Genomic DNA, 22,452 nt, shown 5'->3' on the forward strand with positions numbered 1-22,452 from the left:
AACTCACACACTTTTCTTCCTCTGGGTTGTGGTTGTCAGATATTTTGGTCACAGTGATGAAAAATCTGACTAACAGCATTCTGCTAGAATTTTAAAAATTTTATTCAAAAAGAACTTAGGATATCCTTTGTATAAATACACTCAATGAATGCAACTAAATCCTAAAGTTACGTCTGGCCACATTGATACATACAAACAACAATTTCTCTAAATCTTAATAGGTTTGTTGTGGTTATGCAAGTTAATAATACCCCTGCCATTCAGTAAGAATTAATTACCTAAAGAAACTTTTTTTTTGTACTAAAGATTGAACCCAGTGGCATTCCACCCCTGAAACTATGCCCCAGCCTTCTCTCTCTCTCTCTCTCTCTCTCTCTCTCTCTCTCTCTCTCTCTCTCTCTCTTCCTTCCTTCCTTCTTTCTTTCTTTTTATTTCCCTCCCTCCCTTCCTTCCTTCCTTCCTTCCTTCCTTCCTTCCTTCCTTCCTTCCTTCCTTCCTTTTATTTGAAACAAGGCCTTGCTAGGTTGCTGAGGATGCAGCTAACTTGCTGAGGTTGGCGTCAAACTTGCAATTCTTTTGTGTCAGCCTCCCAAGTATGCGATTAAGAGCATGAATGACGACTCCCAGCTCCAAGAGGAGCACTGAAATCATAGGTCATTCTGCATATATTGGTGTTGTCCTGTTGCACCACACACATTCTTGAAGTAGTACAATTCAAGCTAGAAAGATGGACTAAGTTGGGTAGCTACAATCTTACTATAAAGAACGAATTTAGTTTTTTTTAATAACCACCATGGGTGATTATTATAACAACAAAAGAGCCCCAAACCAGTATACCCTTCAGAGGGCTCAAGGACATGGTTGTAATCCCATCTTTATTATGCATGTATCTGCACTGCACCTGCTATCAGATTCATTCTTCTTTTTCTGAGGGTTTGGCTCAGATGTGTCTAATTGATTTCCTTTCCTTGACTTGAAAAAATGAGATGACCACCACACAGGGAAAGGTTCTTTGGGGACCTCAGGCACCTGAACCTTGCTGTGCTGGGTGGAGCTGACACACACCCCTGGAACTAGTGAAAACTGTCCACACACAGCTTGGTCCTGTTCTTGGAATGGAGAGAATCCTCCCGTAGCCCTTTTCTTGCCCATTCTGATCAATAGCCTTACCCCGGAAAATAGCTGATTGCTATTACAGTGGCCTCTGCTTGTTAAAATTATGTGTAATCATGCTTAATTATGGTGCTCAGGGGAAATTTTGCCACATGTATAATATCCTGTATTTGCTGTCCACACAAATGTGCTTTGTTTGACTAAAACAAAAATGAAATGCTGTGAAAGGTGAATTCAGATATAAGATTAGTCAGGAATTGTGCCTGTGCTGTTTTTCTCTCTCCTCTTCAGCCCTGTTTTGAAACTTAAGATCGTAGACCTTCCAGACACGTGCACCACAGAAGGGAGATGCTTCAACTCATCTCTCTTGTAGCCACGTGCAGCGTATCAATTTACAAACTCAGTTTTAGCACTGTCCAGATTATTTTCAAGTGCTGTTGGAACTGAGATGTGTGTGTGTGTGGGGGGGGTGCAATCTGGAAAGCTGAGAGATTGGTCCACAGAGAGAACTCATCACAAGAGCCATGATTTGATTCAAAATCCTGGTCACCCTCAAAGGCGGAACTGCTTTTACTAAGCCCAATTCCCTAATTCCGTCAAAAGCAGTAGCTTGACTGGGGATGTAAAAGGACTGGTTCTGAGCTGCAGACTCACATGTGATCATGTTACCTGTTTTAGTTTGAGCAGGTCTAGCCTGGCATAACCTGCCGTATACTTGACCTCTCCAAAGATTCTACAGCCAAGCACAAGAGCAAGACACACATGCAGCAGAATCACTGAGGAGTCTCAGAGGAAGTGCAGACTGCCTGGTGATCACATGCAAAGATCGTCACCACACACAAGTACCAAGCTACGTCCAGAGACAGGAGAAGGGATGCATCTCTTTGAAGGACGTAGTCTTCCTTTTCTGATATTTTAGAATTTTCCCCCAATGACATAGAAAATGAATGCCAGAGCCTTTTTGGTAAGAAAGAGTGTCTCAATATAAATCAAAGATATAAATAATGCAATTTAATTTTGGGCTTTGATTAGTAGAAATTTAGCTATGAAAACTAAGCACACTATATTAGACTCAAGGTACACAGATATCCAGTGCCTCTGGAAGTGGTACCCTTGCTCAGCGCCAACAGGACATCAACTGAGTGGAGAACTCCACCAAAGCTCAGGACCCTGAGGGCAGAGCAGGACAGATCTGTGAGCCGGGATCCATCAGAAGTTGCAACTGGTTGCCGAGCAAGTGAGGTGATTCGGAGGGTCTCAATGGTCCTCTACACAAAGCCTTTCTGTTTCTTTCAGGCCAAACATCTCACCAACGTTCTCAAATACCTGCTCTCAATGCTTAAAACAGATATACACAGCTCAGTCTCATTTTCAAAACGCATAAATGAAAAGGAAAGATGAAGATCCTAACCACTAGATGAACACACATCGTTATAAAGTAATTAAACATTCACTATTCTCAAGTTCTTTCAAGTAATAAAATGTATACACACATATGCTTTCTGTGTGTGAATGTGTATGTGTATGTGTATGTGTATGTGTGTGCAGTCATGTGTGTATGTGCATTTGATTTTAGACAAACAATGTGCTTATATTTGTGTTTCCAGGTTGCAGGGAAGAAATTCAAGCAGCACTAAGCTAACTAGAAAATTTGAGACAACTGTCAAATCGTGTGTCTAGCCAGTCCCTTAAAAACTCTCATGACCCCAATTGTCAGGAGGGATGAAAAGCAGAAACAAATTGAAGGGAAAGCAAATGCATGATCTGACCCATTTATTCCCAAGTTTCTAAGAAATAGGCCACATGGCTATTCAAAATTAAACAGCTATCATATCATCTTAAATAAAAGCTACTGCAGATCCAGATCCATGGAGAAGAGTCATCTTTAGTATCAAATTTCCCTATACTCATTTGTATTTCCTACTTCATTTTGCCTATAATCTGGGAGTATAGCACCTAGAAGCCAGGACTGGAGGATCACTCTCTTTCTGTGAGGCTCTCAGGTGGTTGTTTTGGAATTTGTCTGTAGAGAGTGGACAGTAGCGGATCTCTTCCACAAATATCAAATATATGAAAACCAGAGGCAAATTTATTAAAGTAGTACTTGTGTGTGCTAAGCTCTGCCTTCTTTTATTGGTGTTGTCTTTTTTTCATTAGTGCAAAGCTCTGTTTGCTGTTATTAGTGTTACTTTTACTTTGGCTAGTTAGCAAGTCATTAATCTTGAGTTTCCCAGGTAAGTCTTCAAAATAATTCAGGTAGGTTTCTATCACTCTGAACTACACCATAATACACCAAAATAAAGTACTTTTTAAAAAGAAGAGTCAAAGATACAACTATTCTCTGGTGTTCCTTTGCCCAAATCAATAGCCCCTGACTAATCATGAAGAAAGTCTGAGACAGACTCCAGTGAAGGACCGCCTGCTAAATCCTGACCAACCCTCTTCAGAACTCACAAGTTCATCAGAAACAAAGTCTGAGGTGGAGCTACAGCCCAGCAGAGCCCAAGGAGCCAGGGAAACTAAACTGAAAATGGATCCCAGAACAGAAAGAGGATTTGGGGTGAAAAGCTACAAAAGTTTGAACAAAATACAACCCTTGAATAATAACATCTCCAAGTTGTGACAAATGTATCTTAGGGATGAAAGATGCTAATAACAGCGGAACTGGGAATGGGGTGGGGTGGACGTTCGTGTCTTATTCTTGTCACTTTTCTACAAATCTAAAAGAAGTCTAGAGTTTAAGAAGAGAATACTGTTTAAAAGGGTACTGGTAACTTTCAATGGCCACCTATTATTCTAGATAAAATATAGCCAAATTCTGAGATCTAGAGTATATGTATTTGTGCTACCCTTTCAATGATCCCTTGCAGACAATGGGATCATAGTGAGGGAGGATTTGGGACATAATATTATTGTCATGCTACTTGCATGCATCAAAAAGAGCATTCAAAAGCAACTAAGGATGTTTACATTTTTACACACTGATATGAAACACAAATAAATGTTTCCCAGGATTAATAACAACCCTTAGTGTCTCCTATTTTGTCTTTTCCTGTCCTCTACTAATTTTATTTTATATTACATAATTTTAAAAAGACCAATATTTCCTATTTAGAGATTTTTTATACTATAATTATAATTAAGATTTAAATCTATGTAAAGTTTTATTGATGTGGTAGGTATTTTACTAAAGTAAGTGAAAACAATAAAATTGCTTTTGGATGGTTCTATGCTCATTTTGGTATTGGACAGTGAAAAATTATATTGCCAAGATTCTATGGCACTGGTTGACAACTGTTGTTTTTTTTTGTAATTAAACTCAGAACATAAGGCATTTGAAAGCCAACTCTAGAGGAAAATGCACAGCCAGAAAATATAAGGACTTGGCTTTAAAAACTGCACTCAAAGGTTTCCCAGTGACTCCCCAGATGAACTTGTTTAAACTTAAGACAAAAAGTCCCATGAGCTTCTGAGGGACCACACAGGCTGGGTATCAGAAAAGTATATTCAAATATAGATTAAAATTAATGCATGCAATACCAGGGTATTGTTAAGCAAAGTGAGACATTATCCTCTGCCCTACCAAAGAAGCTCCATTATTATTTTATTTGCAGAAAACAATGGAAGATTCCTCATTAAAAGATAAATATGTTGTACATTCCAGTAAATAACCTACACAGGATAATATTTAACACTTTGATTGTCTCCTCAGTTGCTAAGCTAAAAAAGCCTCAGATTCTTAACCACAGCTCTGTGTTTCCTACAATAGTGTATACTGTCTGCATGTAATTCCCCTTTTTGGGACCCTGGCATCAGTGAATCCCCTGCAGGTCACTTCAATCTTTGGGGCATTTCTTGGAAGCCCTGCCTTACTTTTTTTTAGGCATGGCTGCCTCTGCTCTGCAAGGTACTGTGATATTCTGTGAGCCTGGCTCATCATGCAGCTGGTCAGCATCCCCAGGAACCTACAGGATTCCTGTGACATGGTAAGCATTCAGTGAATAATTCAGGATTGTCGATGGTGGAAAACAAATGGGAAGAAAGATTCAGGCAGGTTGAGTGTGAGAAAATCTTCCAGAGCTTTGCTCTCTGCTCTTTTCAGAAACTACTCTTTAAAATAGTCTTTTCGCCGGGCGTGGTGGCGCATGCTTGTAATCTGTAATCCCCGTGCTTGGGAGGTGGAGACAGGAGGATCGCGCAGGTTCGAAGCCATCCGCGCTGGCTTAAGAGACCTGTCTCTAAATAAAAAAGTATAAAATAGGTCTGGGAGTGTAGCCCAGAGGTAGAAGGGCTTCCAGGAACTCCAGTACCACACACACACAAAAAGAAGCAGTCTTTTCAAGAGTATCATTTGCACATCTGCCAAAACTTCGGATCCAGTCTCTTTCCAGGCACTTTAGGTGAAAAGTTATACTATCAAAAACTAAATTGTAAAAATGGACTTGGAAGCCAAAGCGATCAATTTTGAGGGAATGGCATGTGATGACAGCTCTGAATCAAGGTCTGTCATTTGGTACAGAGGTTTCTGATCTATTTTTACCTTACAAACGTATTCTTGGTCATTTCTTTGTTTTTGAAGGCTTTATTTATAGTTATGTGTCACCTAATGGCAGGGTCAGGTTCTGGAAATATGTTATTTTGCAATTCCGTCATCTTGTGGACATTGAGAATGTTCATACACAAGGTAGATGAGATAGCCCACTACACATCTGGGCTCCAGAGCTCAGCCTGTGGCTCCTGGGAGACCAGCTTTAAAGTAAGGCTCTGAACTGGGTACTGTGGACAACTGGAATGCAGTGGTAACTGTTTTCATAGGTAAACACAGCCAAACACAGAAAAGATGCAGCAGGAAATGTTCAGCCCATTAGAATACGTTTCTACTAGCCGGGTGTGGTGGTGAACACTTGGAATCCCAGCACTTGGGAGGCTGAGACCAGAGGATCGTGGTTCGTGGACAGCCTCAGCTACTTAGTGAGGCTCTCTGCAACTTAGTGAGACCCTGTTTCAGAATAAAGAATAAAAAATAGGGCAGGGGCTGTAGCTCATGGTCGATTGCCCCAGGGTTCCATCCCCAGAGCCCCCCCCAAAAAAAAGTATTGACAGCATACAGGAAGATGTGCATAGATTATATGAAAACTCAGGGATGTTATATGAGGGTTTGAGGCTTTGTGGATTTGGGAATGATGGGGCTCCTGGAACCAATGCCTTGAATATCAATGCAGAACTGTATATTAAAAGGATGGGCCACCTGCCGTTGCTGTATTTCTGGCAATTGTGGCCTGAAGGAAGCCAGTGCTCCAGTTCTCCTGAAGCCTCCTCACCCTGCAGCGCAGAGGTAGGCTGTGTGTTCAACAGACACTGAGCACAGACTGCGTCCACGCATGCTGTGGTGGTCTCCTCGTCTTGACACGCAGCCAAGAGAGCTCACATTTTTCTGCTGTTCTGGTTCTCTGGTGCATTCTGCCCTCAGTAAAATGTTAAAGAGGAATTGTTTGAACTCACATGCCCTCTTACCCTCTTTCCATCCCAAAGTCTGCAGTTCAACCAAGGCAAATATTCAGCACTGTGGGTCATGCGTGGAGAGCTTAGGCTGGGTCTCCATGATCTGTGCATGTGAAGCTCAGCAGTGAAAACAGCCATGGCCCATCATGGCTGAGTGCCAGGACCCACACTGCGATTTCCCCTGACCAAGATGATGCTTGCTCCAACTGGAGCCGTGTCACTACAACCCAGTGGTGAGTAAAGAGGTGGCCATACGACCCTGAGAATGTGCTTAAGGATGTCTGGAGAGGTAAAAAAGCAAGAATCATATGTAGATTCAGCATAACTAGATCATGAAACTAAACTTGCACCTGGGGGCTATTTTGAAATTTGTACTTTCTTACCTATATTGTTTTTATTTTTATTTATTTATTGCATGGGGGATCGAATTCTGGGGCATTCTAGCTCCTAGCTACATCTCCAGCCCTTTTTATTATTTTGGTGGTGGTGTTTTGAAACAGAGTTTCACTAGGCTGCTCAGTGTCTCACTAAGTGCTGAGGCTAGTCTTGAACCTGAGATCCTCCCGTCTAAGCCTCCTAGAAACCAGGAATACAGGTCTGTGTCATCACACCCAGGTGACATTGTTTTTCTTTATACAACAGTACACATACACCAGGGGGTCTGATGATCTAAAGAAGCTCACACTTCTACTATTCCCAGGACTTTGTTTCCAGTAAAGTTCACAGTGTCTCTGGAATTCGTCCTCACAAATCACAAAAGTTAAAAACCTCAAAAGTTAAAAATCTCATCATCATCAATATTTTAAGAGATTACTTGAACTTAATATGTTTTCTGGATTAACAATCATATGGCTTACATTGGATTCAAGAATGTTTGAGAACGTTCCTCTTGGGTCCATGGTAGCTAGATTTAGCTACTTTTCCTTTTCTTACTTTTCTATCACGTTTCAAATCAATTAGTGGAAGAGACAGCCCTGTGAGTGCATGCCCTCCTTCCCTCAATGGCCACCCTCTGTCCTCCCTGTCACCTGAGCAGAGTCTCCTCATTAAATGACAGCCTGGGAGACAAAGCCCAGTGATCATACAATCACAGGTCTTCTTTCTCATGCCTGCCAGTTTCAAGGTGAGCTGCTATAATTAACTTTTGAGAAAGCCTGTCAACTCAGATTTCTTTAGCACTGGACAACACCAACCGCACGCCTCCTCCAGGTCTGCAGTCCATGACACGTGGGCCAGATGTGGAGCAAGAGGCTAAGGTGCATTGTTTAAAGGGCAGAGCCTCTGCATGCTCTTCTAAAGCCCTGTAACAAAAAATTGAGCTGGATTCTGCTTTGAGATTTTAATGTCACCTTTCTTCACCCTAAAATGCCACAAATAAAATCAGAAGTGCATGTAGAGTCCTCAGGTCCTTCTGCAACTCATATACCTCCTGTGCCTTAAAAACTTGAAACAAGGCTTTACTAGGTTGTGGACGGTCTCGCTAAGTCGCCAACACTGTCTTCAATCCTGTGATCCTACTCTCAGTTTCCAAGTACTGGGATTTCAGACATGTGCCACCATGCCAGGCTAGTGGCCCAAGAGTTTAAAGGCAATTTTTTAAATTATGATCCTTTTTTTAATTGGTGCACTGTAGTCATCCATCTTAATGGGGTCTAAGATGGTGGAGGCGTACATGCACACATCACTCATTTAGCGCCCTTCCCCAGTTCCCACCCTATTCCTTCCTCCTCCCTCCTTCTCATGTTTGGCTTAGTGATTGATATGTTTGTGAATGTACATCATGTATATTAGGGAGTTAATATAAGCCAGTCTCTTTAACAAGTAATAGGTTCATAGAATTAACTCATCCTAACAATATTTAAATACTCCATAATTTCTCTCTCTCTGTCTCTCTCTCTCTGTCTCTCTCTCTCTGTCTCTCTCTCTCTGTCTCTCTCTCTGTCTCTCTCTCTCTCTCCATATATATATATATATATATTCAATGGATATATATTCATATATATATATATTTGAACCACTTATAGTAAAGGCTTTCCTATTTTAATTATAAAAGTGTTTACTCAAGATGAAAGAACTAGAAACAATATTACTTTCCAATATATAGATTTTTTTCATGAGTCCTATTTGTCAGAAATATTCATATCTCAGATCTATTTGATATGAAGCAATTTATTAGATCATATTCCATAAATCTAATGTTCACAATGTGGTCTTGATAAACGAGGGCTTTCATTAAATGTCCCTTAATTACATTTGTCTTGTTTATAAGAATTTTAAAAATTCCTTGTAAATGTAAAAGTAAGGATTGAAGGGACTGCGGCTAAGAGTCAGCTATTCCCACCAAACTCCAAAGTGAAACCAGACCCTTCCTCGGCCTCTCTGGAGGGTGAACCTGGGTCTCAGGAGGCTGTGCACGTCAGAGCAATTGCTGCCCGGGCGTGAAGGTGTTTATGAGCCCTGCTGCTGACTTGTGAGCTGGCAGGTGACCTTAGAGAGACATCAAGTCAGAAGTGACAAAACTCTGACATGCAGACAGTGAGATTAAGTCTCCGCTAGGAGACGAAGCTCGCCGGGCTGTCAGACCGCATTATCGGGTGTGGTAGCATCTCCCCTTTCTCACCACTGGGTTTCATAGGAAATAAGCCTTATTCTTCCAGCACCTAAGACTTTAAGTAGGTATTTAATTATGGCATGTGCTTTAAAATTCCAATTTCTACCTGAGGCTTGGGGGCCTTCCTGGTGATGCCCCAACCAGGTGCAAGGACTTTCCTTGAACGTTAATATTCCACTTGAGGAAAAGGGTGATCCCAAGACAAGAGAAACCCAAAGCCTCAGCTTTGCATCCAGAACTGCAGTGGACAAGGGCTGGGCCCTGGAGAGGCAGCCTCCAGCTGGAGGCAGATCACACTGAAGACATGGAAAGCCCTGCGGAGGCACGGGGATTGGAGAGGGTCCCATCCGGTGACCCCAAGTCCCCAGGACCCACCAGCCCCACTGTAGGGCAGCGCCTGAGTACAGGCGCTGAGCCTGTTTTTTATTGTACTGAGCCTGGGCACAGCTCAGCCTTGTCCTCCAAAGGCCAGGCAAACTGGAGACAGATGCCCACCCCTCCGGGCAGCTCCTGCAGTGTGGATTCTCTCCTCAAGAAAAAGTGTTTGCATCTGGTTGTCAGCTTGTCACTGATATGTCCTTGTTGTTGTTACTGGGTATTGAACCCATCGGCATTCTGCCTCTGAACTACACTCCCAGGTCCAATGTTACCCTCAGCAACTTAGTGACACCCTGTTTAAAATAAGAAATTAAACCACTCTGGGGGTGTAGCTCAGAGGTAGAATGCCCTTGGGTTCAATCTCCAGTACTACAGGAAAAAAGTAAATGTACAATGGAAGCTGATCCCCTTCCAATTTCTTCTCCCTGTATCAGCAGCCCTCAAAACAGCGCCTGGCACGAAACAGACACTCAGTGAGTGTGTTTACTAAACTGATACTTCAAGTGAAGTCTAACATCTAAAGTCTAACGTTTGAAGGCACAGTGGTTTCAGCTGTATAGATGCTTAATTTCTTCTTGTTTTCCAAAATGTCCCAAATCTTGTCTATGTTTCACTATTGATAATAATAACTAGTTTACCAACAAGGATGACTATATATATTCACCAAAACTGTCAAAATGACAATTGTATGAGACTTCGCATAATTGTGCACACATGATATACTTAGAAACTGTTTAGAGCAAATGGCATTTTTTCAAAGACATTAGCAAGTGTTTGTAAGTAGATTAAGAAAGACTTTCTGTTTTTATTTTCTCCAAAGAAACACTGTCTATGGGCTTGAAGTTTTGCATATATGGGAACTCTACAATTATGCCAATCATTATTTTCTTTGACACTTTAAGTACTTCTCTAAAAAGTAACACAGGGCTAAACCAAAGTGATAAAAACAGGGAGAACCAAAGAGACAGTTGAGAGACGGACACTTTACAGCCGGAGTTGGCTCTGCTTCCTTGGCTGAGCTGCTGTGCTTCATAAAGCTTTGGGGAGCCAGGTGTGGTGGGCACGCCTGCAATCTCAGTACTGGAGAGGCTGAGACAAGAGGATCTCAGGTTTGCTGACAGCCTCAGCTACTTTGTAAGGCCCTTCACAATTTAGTGAGACCCTGTTTCAAAATAAACAATAAAAAATAGGGCTGGGGATGTAGCTCAGAGGTAGATGCCCCTGGGTTCAATCTCTAGTAACACACACACACACACACACACACACGCACGCACGCGCGCGCGCGTCCAGAGATAGAAAGTAAACTCATTTTTCTTTGCTTGATCCTCCTGGGAGGGAGGAAAGAGATCAAATGACATTGTGTGAATTTATCATAATATAGTTCAAGGAGAAAACTCCTAAGACCTTATCTATTGTCACTTGATTTGATGTCTCCTTGCCTAATGCCAAGAAGATGAGCATCCCAGATGACAGACCTATTCTGCTGCTGTTACTGGTCTTGATCCAGGGAGTTTTGGCTAACAGAGGAATCTGCTTACTTCTGAAAAATACTCTGGCAACGTGTACAGCCCTGACTTATCCTGGAGAGGAGCTAGATAGGTGGTGTAATTTGTAAACAAAACTAACAAACCCTGATTCCAGGGGAGGGGGTGGTAAATAAAATCATCCCCAGAAGCTTCTGGCGATGTTGCATAAAATCTCAGTGCCAACAAAGCCCTGCTCCTCAACCCCAGCCACCCTTCCAAGATGAGTATCCTTCACTTGCAAGATCAGAATTATCATAACATGCTGATGGCTTTGATGCTTCCCCTACTCATCACAGTAAGACAAACAACACTCAAGTAAAGTGTGGTGCTACATACCTGTAATCCCAGTACTTAGGAGGCTAAAAAAGAAGGAGCCTTGTGTGGAGGCCAGTCTCAGCAATTTAGTGAGTCCCTCAGCAAATTAGCAAAACCCTGTTTCAAAAATTTTAAAAAAGTACTAGGAATAAAGCTGGGAGACATAGTGTCTTTGGGTCAATTCACAGTACCACAAATAAAAAGAAGAAAAAACCAATGCCCCTCCAAGCCACCACAGAGGCAGACAAGTGATGCCTGCTACCAGGGTAGTTTTCATGCACACCCATAAGAAATCGATGTTGGTAGAATCTACTGGTGGCAGAAAAGTCAAACCACTGTCTCCTGAACTGTGTGACTTCTTAGGTCCATCTCCACCTTGGCAAATCCTCAGGACCTAGTTTAATTATTTTCACCTGGACTTTGAGTTCTCAGATAATTGTAGAGAGGTTGTGAGATGCAACACAGAAAGATCTCACGTAGACTGTATCCACTGTCCCCCAGAGTGCCAGGTAGAGACTGCGACTGGCCAGGCAGGGTGTGAAGCACTCCCCCCAACACAGGACCAAGGCTGCCCCTTCTGGAGCCAGTGTGGCATTTCTGAGCGACACGCCTCCCCCACCTCTGACAGCTACTACTCTTTCTGTTTCATTATTGTGCCATTCCGAAAAGCTGTAGAAATGTTTCTTTCTGAATGCCGGCTTGTTAAGTGACCATACCTCTCCAGAGCTTCCTACTGGTTGTGCAGTAAATAAATATTTCTTTTTTCTTTGCTGAGTAGTACTGCTTGAGATGGATATGTCATGGGGCTTCATCATTTGCCTTTTTAATGACATCTGCACAGTTTCCAGTTTGTAACTATTAATAGATAAAGATGCTACAGACAGCCCTCTTTTTGTTATTATAGCATTATGTTTTTCTCCATGAAAATCAGAATTGCAGAGCTTTTAATAAATATGCAACGCGGTTTGCAGTGAATTTCAATGACACATCGTAGCTTTGCTTTTTTAGTTGTTTCTTCGTGTTTTGATTCCATGTACATCTTTCATGTATTCTGAGAATGATTTTGTCTCCTATTGTGTTCCAGGTCCCTTCATAGGCTCTAGAGACAGCTGGGAGCAAGAAAGAGAATCTGAGGATATAAGTGTTTATTTCTCTGACAAAAATATACAGGAGTGCAACTTCTGGGTCATATGACAACAGCATTTTAGGAAGGACTCTAGACAAAAAGGGGATACCTTAGATGAGTAAGAAGGTGACTGAACTGAGGGAGATGGGAGGGGACAAGGGAAGTTGCCCAGTCACAGGACAAACATTCACAAACTATCAAAGTCCCTCACAAAGCCAAACTCGAAAGAGGGGGAGGGGATGGGGTGGGAACTGGGGAAGGAATACAAGTGTGATGTGTGCGTGTCTGCATCTACCATTCCGTGCTTCTCAATGATGTACCTTAAAATACGCTAAACATTTAAAATAAGAAATAAAGTAATCACCACGCTGGTCACTAGATGGGCTAGAGACCCTGTGCCAACTCACATTTCCTTCAGCGACACTAGAACCAGCCAATTTCTCCAGATTCTGGACAAGATTTTGGGTTGCCAGTGTTTGTTTATTTTTATTATAGACATTTCATAGGTATGTAATAATACTCTCTGTTTCAGTCTCCTTTAAGTGTATCTTATTTTTAATTATTAAAATGACCATTCTGTAGGAATCAACATACTTGTATTTAAAGTGGTAATTATAATGAATGTATATTTGTGCATGTGTGTGACTATTTTTAAGAAAATTTAATATTAAAGACTTTTATTTCATGATGCTTTGTGAAAGAAATTGGAAATACACTTGATAGGAGTAAACTATTACACCATGTACAGTGCACATGTATAGTATACTGTGTGCCATATGTGATCTCTTTATTTAAAAATGTAAGAAGACAAATGCACACAGCTAGCAATGCCAGACTAGCTTTTAAGGCAAAAGACAGGAAGTAAACTATCTCAAGGGTAGAAGACTGGATAAGTAAACAAGCATCTCTATATATCTATAATACAGAATACTATTCATCTGCCAAAGACAGGAAAGGGAATAGAAAGAAATAATATGGATGAGCTCTAGAGAAATAGCAAATAGCATGAAATACATTCCTAGTTATCTAGGTAGATGGTAAGGGAGAGGATACAGATATATGGACATATATGCCATTTTTCTTTTCTTTTTAGTACTGGAGATCGAAATCAGATTGTTTACCACTGAGCTACATCCTTAGCCCTCTTTTAGATTCTGAGACATAGTGGTCCCAATATGTTGCCAAGGCTGGCCTCAAACCTGCAGTTCTCCAACTTCAGCCTCATGATTTGCTAGGATTAGAGACACATGCCACTATGCCTGGCTATGTGTTTTTTAAGATAGAAGAATGAAACATAATTTTTAAAAAAGTAATTACCTGTATGTGAAAGAAAGAGGGAAAAGAAATAGAAGTGAGATTCTAAAATGATACTTGGCTTTAGAGCTTTGACTGTGAAACCAGTCTTTTTAATTGTTATTAAAATATGTCAAAAGCAAACCCCAAACATTAAAAAATAAAAGGAATCAAATAAATCTAATTGTGAATCCAGAGAAAACAATTTCAAAGATCTTTACAGTGCAGCAACTCAACCATGGGATATGAACTTCGCATGAAAATAAATGCAAACACACTCCAGGGCTTTCACAGCAATAGCAAGGTGTGCCATGGGGCTGGGTCTGCTCCCAAGGCCTTTTGTCTGTGTTGAGAGACAAAGCAATTGAGAAAGTATGTGATATTCTAATTCTCCTTTTACCAAGGCTGTTGAGAGCAGGGAGTTCTGCTGTGAGAGGAAATGGAGATATGAGATGGGAGACACTGAGCAAAGAACTCGTGCTGAATCTGAGTTAGAATTAGACTTCCAGGATGAACTCCTGTGTATTTAAAACACACACACACACACACACACACACACACACACACACTCACACACTCACACACACACACACACTTGATTCTTCTCTATGTAGGGAGAGACCTAGAGATGATGAGCGGGCAGGAGGCAGCGAGAATTGCCAGCACCCAGGTTTCATGTTGAAGGGTTGCTTCCTGCTCAGGGTCAGGGACACTTGGACACATACTGAATCTGGGTCTGTAGCTGGCACTGTACTTGTTTCTTCTGAGTCCGTCTATCAGGGCGGTGAGAGGTGAGTGGAAAAGCCATCTTGGGATCCACAGACAGTACACACCGGGGGTTAAAAACCACCAGATGTGTTTAAATATCTACGACCTCTTAATAAGACAAGAATAAAATGATACTCTTGGATCAGTAATTCTCATTGGGTGGCACTTTCACCATCCCTGCCCTTCAGAGGGGACACTCAGCAATGTCTGGAGATATTTTTGGTACTTATAAATGGGTGGTGAGGTGCTACTCCTAGAGGGTGAGGTCAAGGAATGTAACTGAGCATCCAGGCATGCACAGCACAGTCTTGTTCTCCGTGCCCCAAACAGAAAGTACCCAGCACAGACATTAGTGGTACCCAGGCTAGGATGCTACAGAAACATTTTATTTAAATATTGGTAAAAACACAGGGAAAGGAAGTGTTTATCTTGTCTTACCTCTAAACGTTCCCACTGGACAACAAAATAGCAAATTTTTTAAATAGAAGTGCCTCAACAAAATAATAAGAGGGACAATAGAATTAAACTGCAGTCAATCACAGATGCTGTCCACTGAACACGTATGCTCAGTGAGCATCAGTCAGGTGAGGCACTCTGGATTAAAAACTCAACCTCAAGTTTAGCCAAGCCTCCATGTCTAAGTGCCAACTTATAGGAATTTTCCTAAGCCAGGAGAAGGCAATTAGCAAAATCCCTACCATGCAAACTCTACAGGACAGATGACACTCCTTCAACTATAAATAGATTGCAAAGATAAAAAGAAAGACAGGAAGAAATGCATAAATTGAAGATCTTGCAGGCTAGGGATGTAGCAGCTAGATAGAATACTTCCCTAGCATGTGCAGGACTCTGGGCTTGATCCTAAGCACTGCAAATTTTTAAACAAAATAACTGCAAAATACTTGCAAGTTACACCAAGCAATCACAATCACAGAACAATTATTTTTTTCACAATAATTTGGTGCTCTCAGCACATCTGAACGAAGGAGAAGGAAACCATATTGCCGCATAGTTTGGGTCAAGCTATGTGTGCTTCACTGGTAGGTGGAGATTCTATAATATTTCTAAAGGTCCTAAGGGAAGAATACTAATATGGACTGAATTCTCATGATTTTCTAGAGCTTGCAATCCATGCCTACATATAATATCAACTTATTTAATTCTCACAGAAACCCCATGAGGTGAATATGAGGATTCCCATGTCTCTGATAGTTTTCAGAAAGAGAGAGTAGGTTAAACACACAGCTCATAGAGAAGGAGCTGGGTGTGTAGGGCTCTGGGTCCACACCTCTCTCCACCATGCATTTGCATTTACCAGAGACCATACGACAGGAGGAGGAAGGATCGTGCATCACAGATCACAAACAGGACAGTCAGAAGAAAGAGAAGTAACTGTCAGATGGTTGTCGTAATCTAGGTGGACATGCCTCAGAACAGCTGAGGATGGGAAAACACGCTTTGTAGCAAATGAGGATTCTGATTGATTGGAATAGAGTGTAGGAATCATAGCAAAGCCAAAGAGAAACCAGAGAACAAAACTTTGAGAAACAACGCAAAGAATAACACTGCTTGGCCAGCGAGGGATTGCGTCCTTGAGAGGAGCAGCATGATTCAGGCCGGGGTGTTGCAGAGAAAGGAGGGGCGTACAATTTAGATCTATCATCTTGACTCCAAAGGAGATTGTCCTCCAGGAAACGGCGAAATGACTGCTTGTTCTGAGCCTCCGTGGGAGAAGAAACGTAATGGAAAGGCAAAAACGCTGCCCCAGACCCGATTGATAATTATATTTTTGACAAGAAAGCGAACAGTCTGGCAAGATAACTGTAAAGTTGAAATGGACCAAAAACTAATTTGAAAAGTTTGTTGTAATGGAATTGACTGGAGAAAAAGAGCCACAGTGTCAGGCAGGGAGAGAACAGGGGAAGGGAACAGGGCCGCACTTTCCAATGTGTGAGAGTCCGCCAAGAGAGACCACTGCCACCAGGGTGAATACTCAAAGGGCAAGGGTCTGAGCTGTTTGAAAATCAGTTTCATTTCTTTTCTATATCATTATCCTTCAGATATTTCAGATATTTGTGTGGTCCTTTTGAAAAGTAAACAAATGGTGACTATGAATTGTGCAGCTGTAATCATAGGCATGCATACCTTACTTTGGTAATCTGGTTTCTAGATGAATGGGTTATAAAATCGTGGGATATATACAGGGTGAAATTCTACTCAGTCATAAAGATGAGCAAAATTATGTCATTTGCAGGGAGATGAGTGGAACTGGGGAATGTTATACTGAGATGAACCAGCCACAAAAAGGGAGATGTGAGATGTCCTATGAAAGGCATTTCTCCCTACAGAACTTAGGGAGAAACTGGGACACAGGGGGACTCCAGACAAAGGAGGAGAAACTCAGTGGAGTGAAGGAGGAACCTAACTGAGGGAGAGGGGAGGAGAGGAGAATCTGAAGAGGAGAACTCCTTGAGGGACATGATGTACATTCAGAGTTATCAAAACCAGTGGCTGTGTTGAGCACAGGAAGGTGGGGAGGGGAGGGAGTGGGGCAGGGACTGGGAAGGTCTCAGTGAGTGTGGTGTGTGCCTATGTTGCTATCATCAAGATATATGATTATAGTGCACCAATTAAAAGGAAAAAATATAAAACAAATGAATCACAGCTTCCAACTGAGGATACTCTGATAGTCTTCAGTGAGCTGCCATATTAGGTACACATTTATCCTGGCAAACCCCGGTTATCGTAATCCCAGTTCACAGGTAACAAAATTGAAATCAGAGAATTCATGAGGAGCTGAGGCCCTGAAGGCAGCTAAAAGCAAAGTGGGTGTCAAAGGTCAGGCGGGGGAGTCGACTGCTGGGGGAGCCAGACCTTGCTCCTCACCAAGGAAAGCTGTTTAGGAGAGCTAGTCAGGAAAGCAATCTTGCAAAGAGTGCTGGGAACGGAGGCGCTCACCTGTAATGTCTGTACTTGGGAAGACGAGCAGGGGGATCCTGGGTGGGAGACCAACATGAAATAACTTTGTGAGATTCTTTTTCAAAATTTAAAAAGTAAAAGGGCTTAGGGATGTGGCTTAAAGGTGGAACTAACCTGGGTTTAATTCTCATAACAAAAAAGCTAAAAGCACATAAAATACATGCTCATTTTAAAAATTATTTTACTTATAGCCTACAAAAATATGATGGAATAATGTATACTGTGCAATTCTGTCATATATTCATTGGAACTTGCTGGAAATAGGACTATGTGTTGTCTGTGGTCTGGGTATTATTTTTTAATTCTAGCTGGCAGCTTTAATACATTTTCCTCTAGCTTTAAGAACATGAGAAAAAATAGAGAACTAATTGAGCTGGGGGAAAAGGGAAATAATTAGCATGTCGCCTGCTTGCACATAATGACTTGTTAGCAAAGGAGTAGAAGATGTAAAGAATTTTCTTAAAAGGCAAAATGAGTTCATTCTCAGGAAGGTAGAAAGTCCTTGATGAAGTTTAAGGGCTACATAGCATCAGTTGTGATATTCCGAGTAGTTCATTATTAAAAAGAGCAGGCAGACATCAAAGGAGCACTGGACCTGCTCCAAGGTAGGAAGCCACAGAAAGAAGAGGGCCAGATGTGCTTCCTGGGAAAGGGGAGAGCTGCGCGATCCGCGGCAGCCGTCGCACGCGCATGGGTGGGAAAGGGCAGCCAAGTCTTTCTCATGAAAGTATTGCAAGAATTGAATATTTTAATGGAACAAAAATGGATGTGGGTATCTGAGACATAGAAAGAAGAAACACAATGAATAACAACAGCAAAAACAGAAGAGGTCGGCTTAGGCTCTGTCCAAAGATAAACTGTATCAGGGGCATTTTCAGAAGAAATGAAAAACATTGCACTGGGTGGGGGGCTCCCATGGCCAGGTGGCTGGTCTGTGGGCTGCTCGCTGCAGAGGAAGACAGGAAACACCTGGCTCCATAGGAGGTGACATGCTGTATGCGTGTCTAGGTCCTTGGTTGCTCTGCACTTCATTCTCCATGTGGCTCTGGCACGGCCTTCTTCGCCAAGGCCAGAGCAGGTATGAAGAACATTCCAGCAGTCATGGGCAGTGCCTATTTCCCAGGCAAGCCTGGGAGACTTCACCGCAGACAGTGGGGAAATTCAAAGCATTATCAGAAATCATTTTGCAAATATATACTCCAATAGATGGAAAACATGGAAGAAATCAATAGATTTCTAAGCACACATAACCTATCTAAATTGAACCAAGAGGACATAGCAAGCCTAAACCAACCAATAGCAATCAAAGAATTAGAAACAGCAATAAAAATTTTGCCATCAAAGAAAAGCCCAAGCCCTGATAGGTTTCCAGCTGAACTTTACAAAATCTTCAGTGAAGATTCTATCTAACCCCAATCAGAGTGGCAAGCATAAAGAAGTCAAATAACAAATGCTGATGAGGATGTGAGGAAAGAGAAGCTCTTTTACACTGCTCATGAGAGTACAAACTATTTCAGCTACTATGGAGATCAGTGTGGAGAATTCTTAGAAAACTGGGAATGGATCTACCATATACCACTCTCTCTATATGAATATATATTCATATATATAGTTATATGCTATACCACTCCTGGGTATCTTTCCAAAGAAGCTAAAATCAGAGAACTATGGTAACCTATGCATACCCATGTTCATAGTAGCACAATTTATAATAGCCAAAAGATGGAACCAACCAAGGCCTCCATCAACAGATGAATGGATTGCAAAATTATGGGAAATACACGCAGTGGAATCGTGGTTTGTGGACAGCCTCAGCTACTTAGTGAGGCCCTTTGCAATTCAGTGAAACTCTGTTTCAAAATAAAGAATAAAAATAGGGCTGGAGGTATAGCTGGGAGGTAAAATGCCCCTGGGTTCCATCCCCAGTATTGCAGAGAGGGAGAGAGGGAGAGAGAGAGAGAGGGAGGGGGGGAGAGGAGGGAGGGAGGGAGGGAGGGAGGGAGGGTGGGGGGGTGCAGGCAGGCAGGCAGTGAGTCATTATTATTAACCTTGCCTGGTCTTCAAGCTGAAATATGGGATATGGGAAAAGACACCCATTTGAATGGAGAATGATTTCGGACATTTGAGACAAGGAATCACTCTTTGGAAATGAAACAATGCTAGTCTACTCCTCACAACATGAACACGGTGCCCTGTGTCTTAGCAGTGATGGAGGGAACTTCCTGCTAAGTGTCCTGTTGCAAGTGTCTGGTTACTCACTGATGCGTTTAGATACCACCAGAGGCAATGTGGAGGGCAGGTCATGTGGAAAATATGGTACACCAACCATGCTGTCTTCAATAACTACACAGTCAGACAGATTTCCAATTAAAGGCTACGTCTAAATACACAAATGTCAGGAAACATTCAGCAATTAGCTCCGCATTCTAGTCCTAACCTTTGAGTGGGACATGAGCATGACCCTTCTGTTGCAATATGTGTGTTTGTTTCTTATTAAAACACATCATTATTCCCCATTGTGCCCCATGCTCCTCGCAAGTTAGAACTGACTTCACATTTTACAGGTGGGCATGTTCCTGCCGGGGCATCTTCTCACTCAGGGCTGGCTTACAGCCTGGCCTCTTCTCCATGCAGAGGAAGAGTTTCACTATCCCACCTGTGTTCAATAATAAGAACACACGACAACACCTTCCCACATTTATTGCTTTGGGCGTAGAGGATATTTTTGTATTTTCTACCCTCATTAATCATATATATATATATATATATATATATATATATATATATCACATTATGATATTTCAACTACTGAAACTACTCTTATACCATACACTTGGAAATCAGAGCTTATTGTCAATGCCAATTCACAAAGCAAATTGAGTAAAATTCTTCAAACCAGTAACACTCATTTTCACCTATTGGCATGCATACCTTGCTCACGTCAAATAACTTATGAAACTCAAGAATTAATGAAGGATCTGATAAAAATACTTTAAAACTCTTTTAAAGAGGAATCCAACAAGTACATACAGAGGACTACAAGCATACATAGTCTTTGGATTCTCTCTCTCTCTCTCTCTCTCTCTCTCTATATATATATATATATATATATATATATATATGCATATGTATATACACGCATATATATATATATACACGCACATATATATCAAGAATTACTGAAACAAAAATGTTAGTAGACTCAAAAGTAGTCAACCTCAGGTGACTCTCCTTACATGAAAAGCATTTGCCGTCAACAGTCACGAATTGTCTGCATTGACATGTTTTTTATGACTTCTGGCTATCCAAAATAGTTCAAGGACCAAGAAAGGTGCCAATTCTTCATTTCCAATATTTGGGTTGGCTCATGAAATTTATAAGTATCAGTCATTCTGGGTATGTTATATTGTACTTTTTTCATGTATTTCCATTTTGAAATCTTCCATAATAATTTAAAAGAAACACAAAACATATGCTAGTGTCTAAAGATCCACAGGTATACCCTTGTTTCATAATAATTACTTATTATTTTGACGTAATAACAGCATATTTCATGGCAAGTCAGTTTTCATAGTTGAAAATTCTCATTCCAGAAAAGAAGTGTAAGTAGAACATTAAGAATATTGCAAATAATCAGTTTTTGTTAATAAACACTGCTCCAACATGCTGATTTATTTAATCTCTGACACATGCATATGGCCTTGGGCCTCCACGGGCATCTCAGTTTCCAATGCCCAGTCAGCGTCAGTCCTACCTTGGTAAATGGCTTTAAATCCAGGTGAGCCGATGCTATCATCTGACTGCAGGTGGAGCCACATCTGGTTGCTCATGCTTACAATGAGGTCAGGAACGCTGGACCCCGTAAGTCTGCAACCAAGAGACAGGATGAAACTGTCATGCAACGTGAACTTACTGAGGTCAGTAAACTTCAACTTAACTTCAATTGTATTGAAGGAGGAGTATCTTGCTGCTTAAACTACAAAACCAGAGGTATTCATGCATTAGGACCCTTCTTCAAAGAATTTACAATCACTTGTAATTTAAATTAATTTAAATTATTTTTTAAAGATTAATAATACTAACATTTTATAGCAATTATAAGATTGCTGAAAATATGTGTGTATGTGTTTTAATGGGAATTGAACCCAGAGACATTATATCTCTGAAAGACATCACTATCTCCATTTTTTTTTTTTTTTTGAAACAGAGTCTTGCTAAGTTGCTGAAAATCTCATTAAATTGTTGAGGCTGACCATAACCTGCAATCCTCCTCTCTCAGCCTCCCAAGTACTGGGATTATAGGATGTGCCATCACATCTGGCTGCACATATATATGTTTTATTTTTAAAAGTCAACTTAGTGTGAGGGACCATAACATTTGCCTGAAACTGAGGGGTTTCCACAAGATTTGGACATGCGTGGCTAAAACTACAAATGGAATGGTTGGCCAAGCAATGTACCTGGGAGATGTATCCATTGATACATGGTTATATCACAACACACCAGCAAAGGCAAATCCTTTCCAAGACGAGACATGCAAAGGTTTATTTACAAAGTGTTTGGATAGTCTAGTCTAGAATTATCATGCATCTTTATCAAAGCCTGTATCAAAATGTATTATAGGTAATCATAGGTTAAGAGAATATTGAACAGGAGGAGAGCATGCATTGCTGAAATAGATTTAGCAGCATTTTTAAACTTCCTCTCTGCATATTAATATCCAGGTCACACCAAATGGAAGTTTCAATGAAGCATTCAGTGTGTGTTAACAAAACAGTCACATAGCGGCTGCTGTCAGCCAGTGAAAAGAAACACTAAATCCATTGACTGAACTCCACGTG

General features: G+C 41.3%; 1 protein-coding gene across 1 annotated transcript in view; it reads right to left on the minus strand.

Moving 5' to 3' along the window:
• Positions 1–22,452, minus strand: part of CSMD1 (CUB and Sushi multiple domains 1) — a gene marked incomplete at both ends in the record, with an annotated part of 1,592,168 nt that overhangs the window by 331,075 nt on the left and 1,238,641 nt on the right. The window contains one exon of the mRNA XM_080710482.1: positions 21,366–21,478. Coding sequence (XP_080566608.1) covers positions 21,366–21,478 — 113 coding nt within the window. The remainder of the gene's footprint in view (positions 1–21,365; positions 21,479–22,452) is intronic.

The sequence above is a fragment of the Muscardinus avellanarius genome (assembly GCF_963383645.1).
Source record: "Muscardinus avellanarius genome assembly, chromosome: 14".
Classification (NCBI taxonomy): Eukaryota; Metazoa; Chordata; class Mammalia; order Rodentia; family Gliridae; genus Muscardinus; species Muscardinus avellanarius.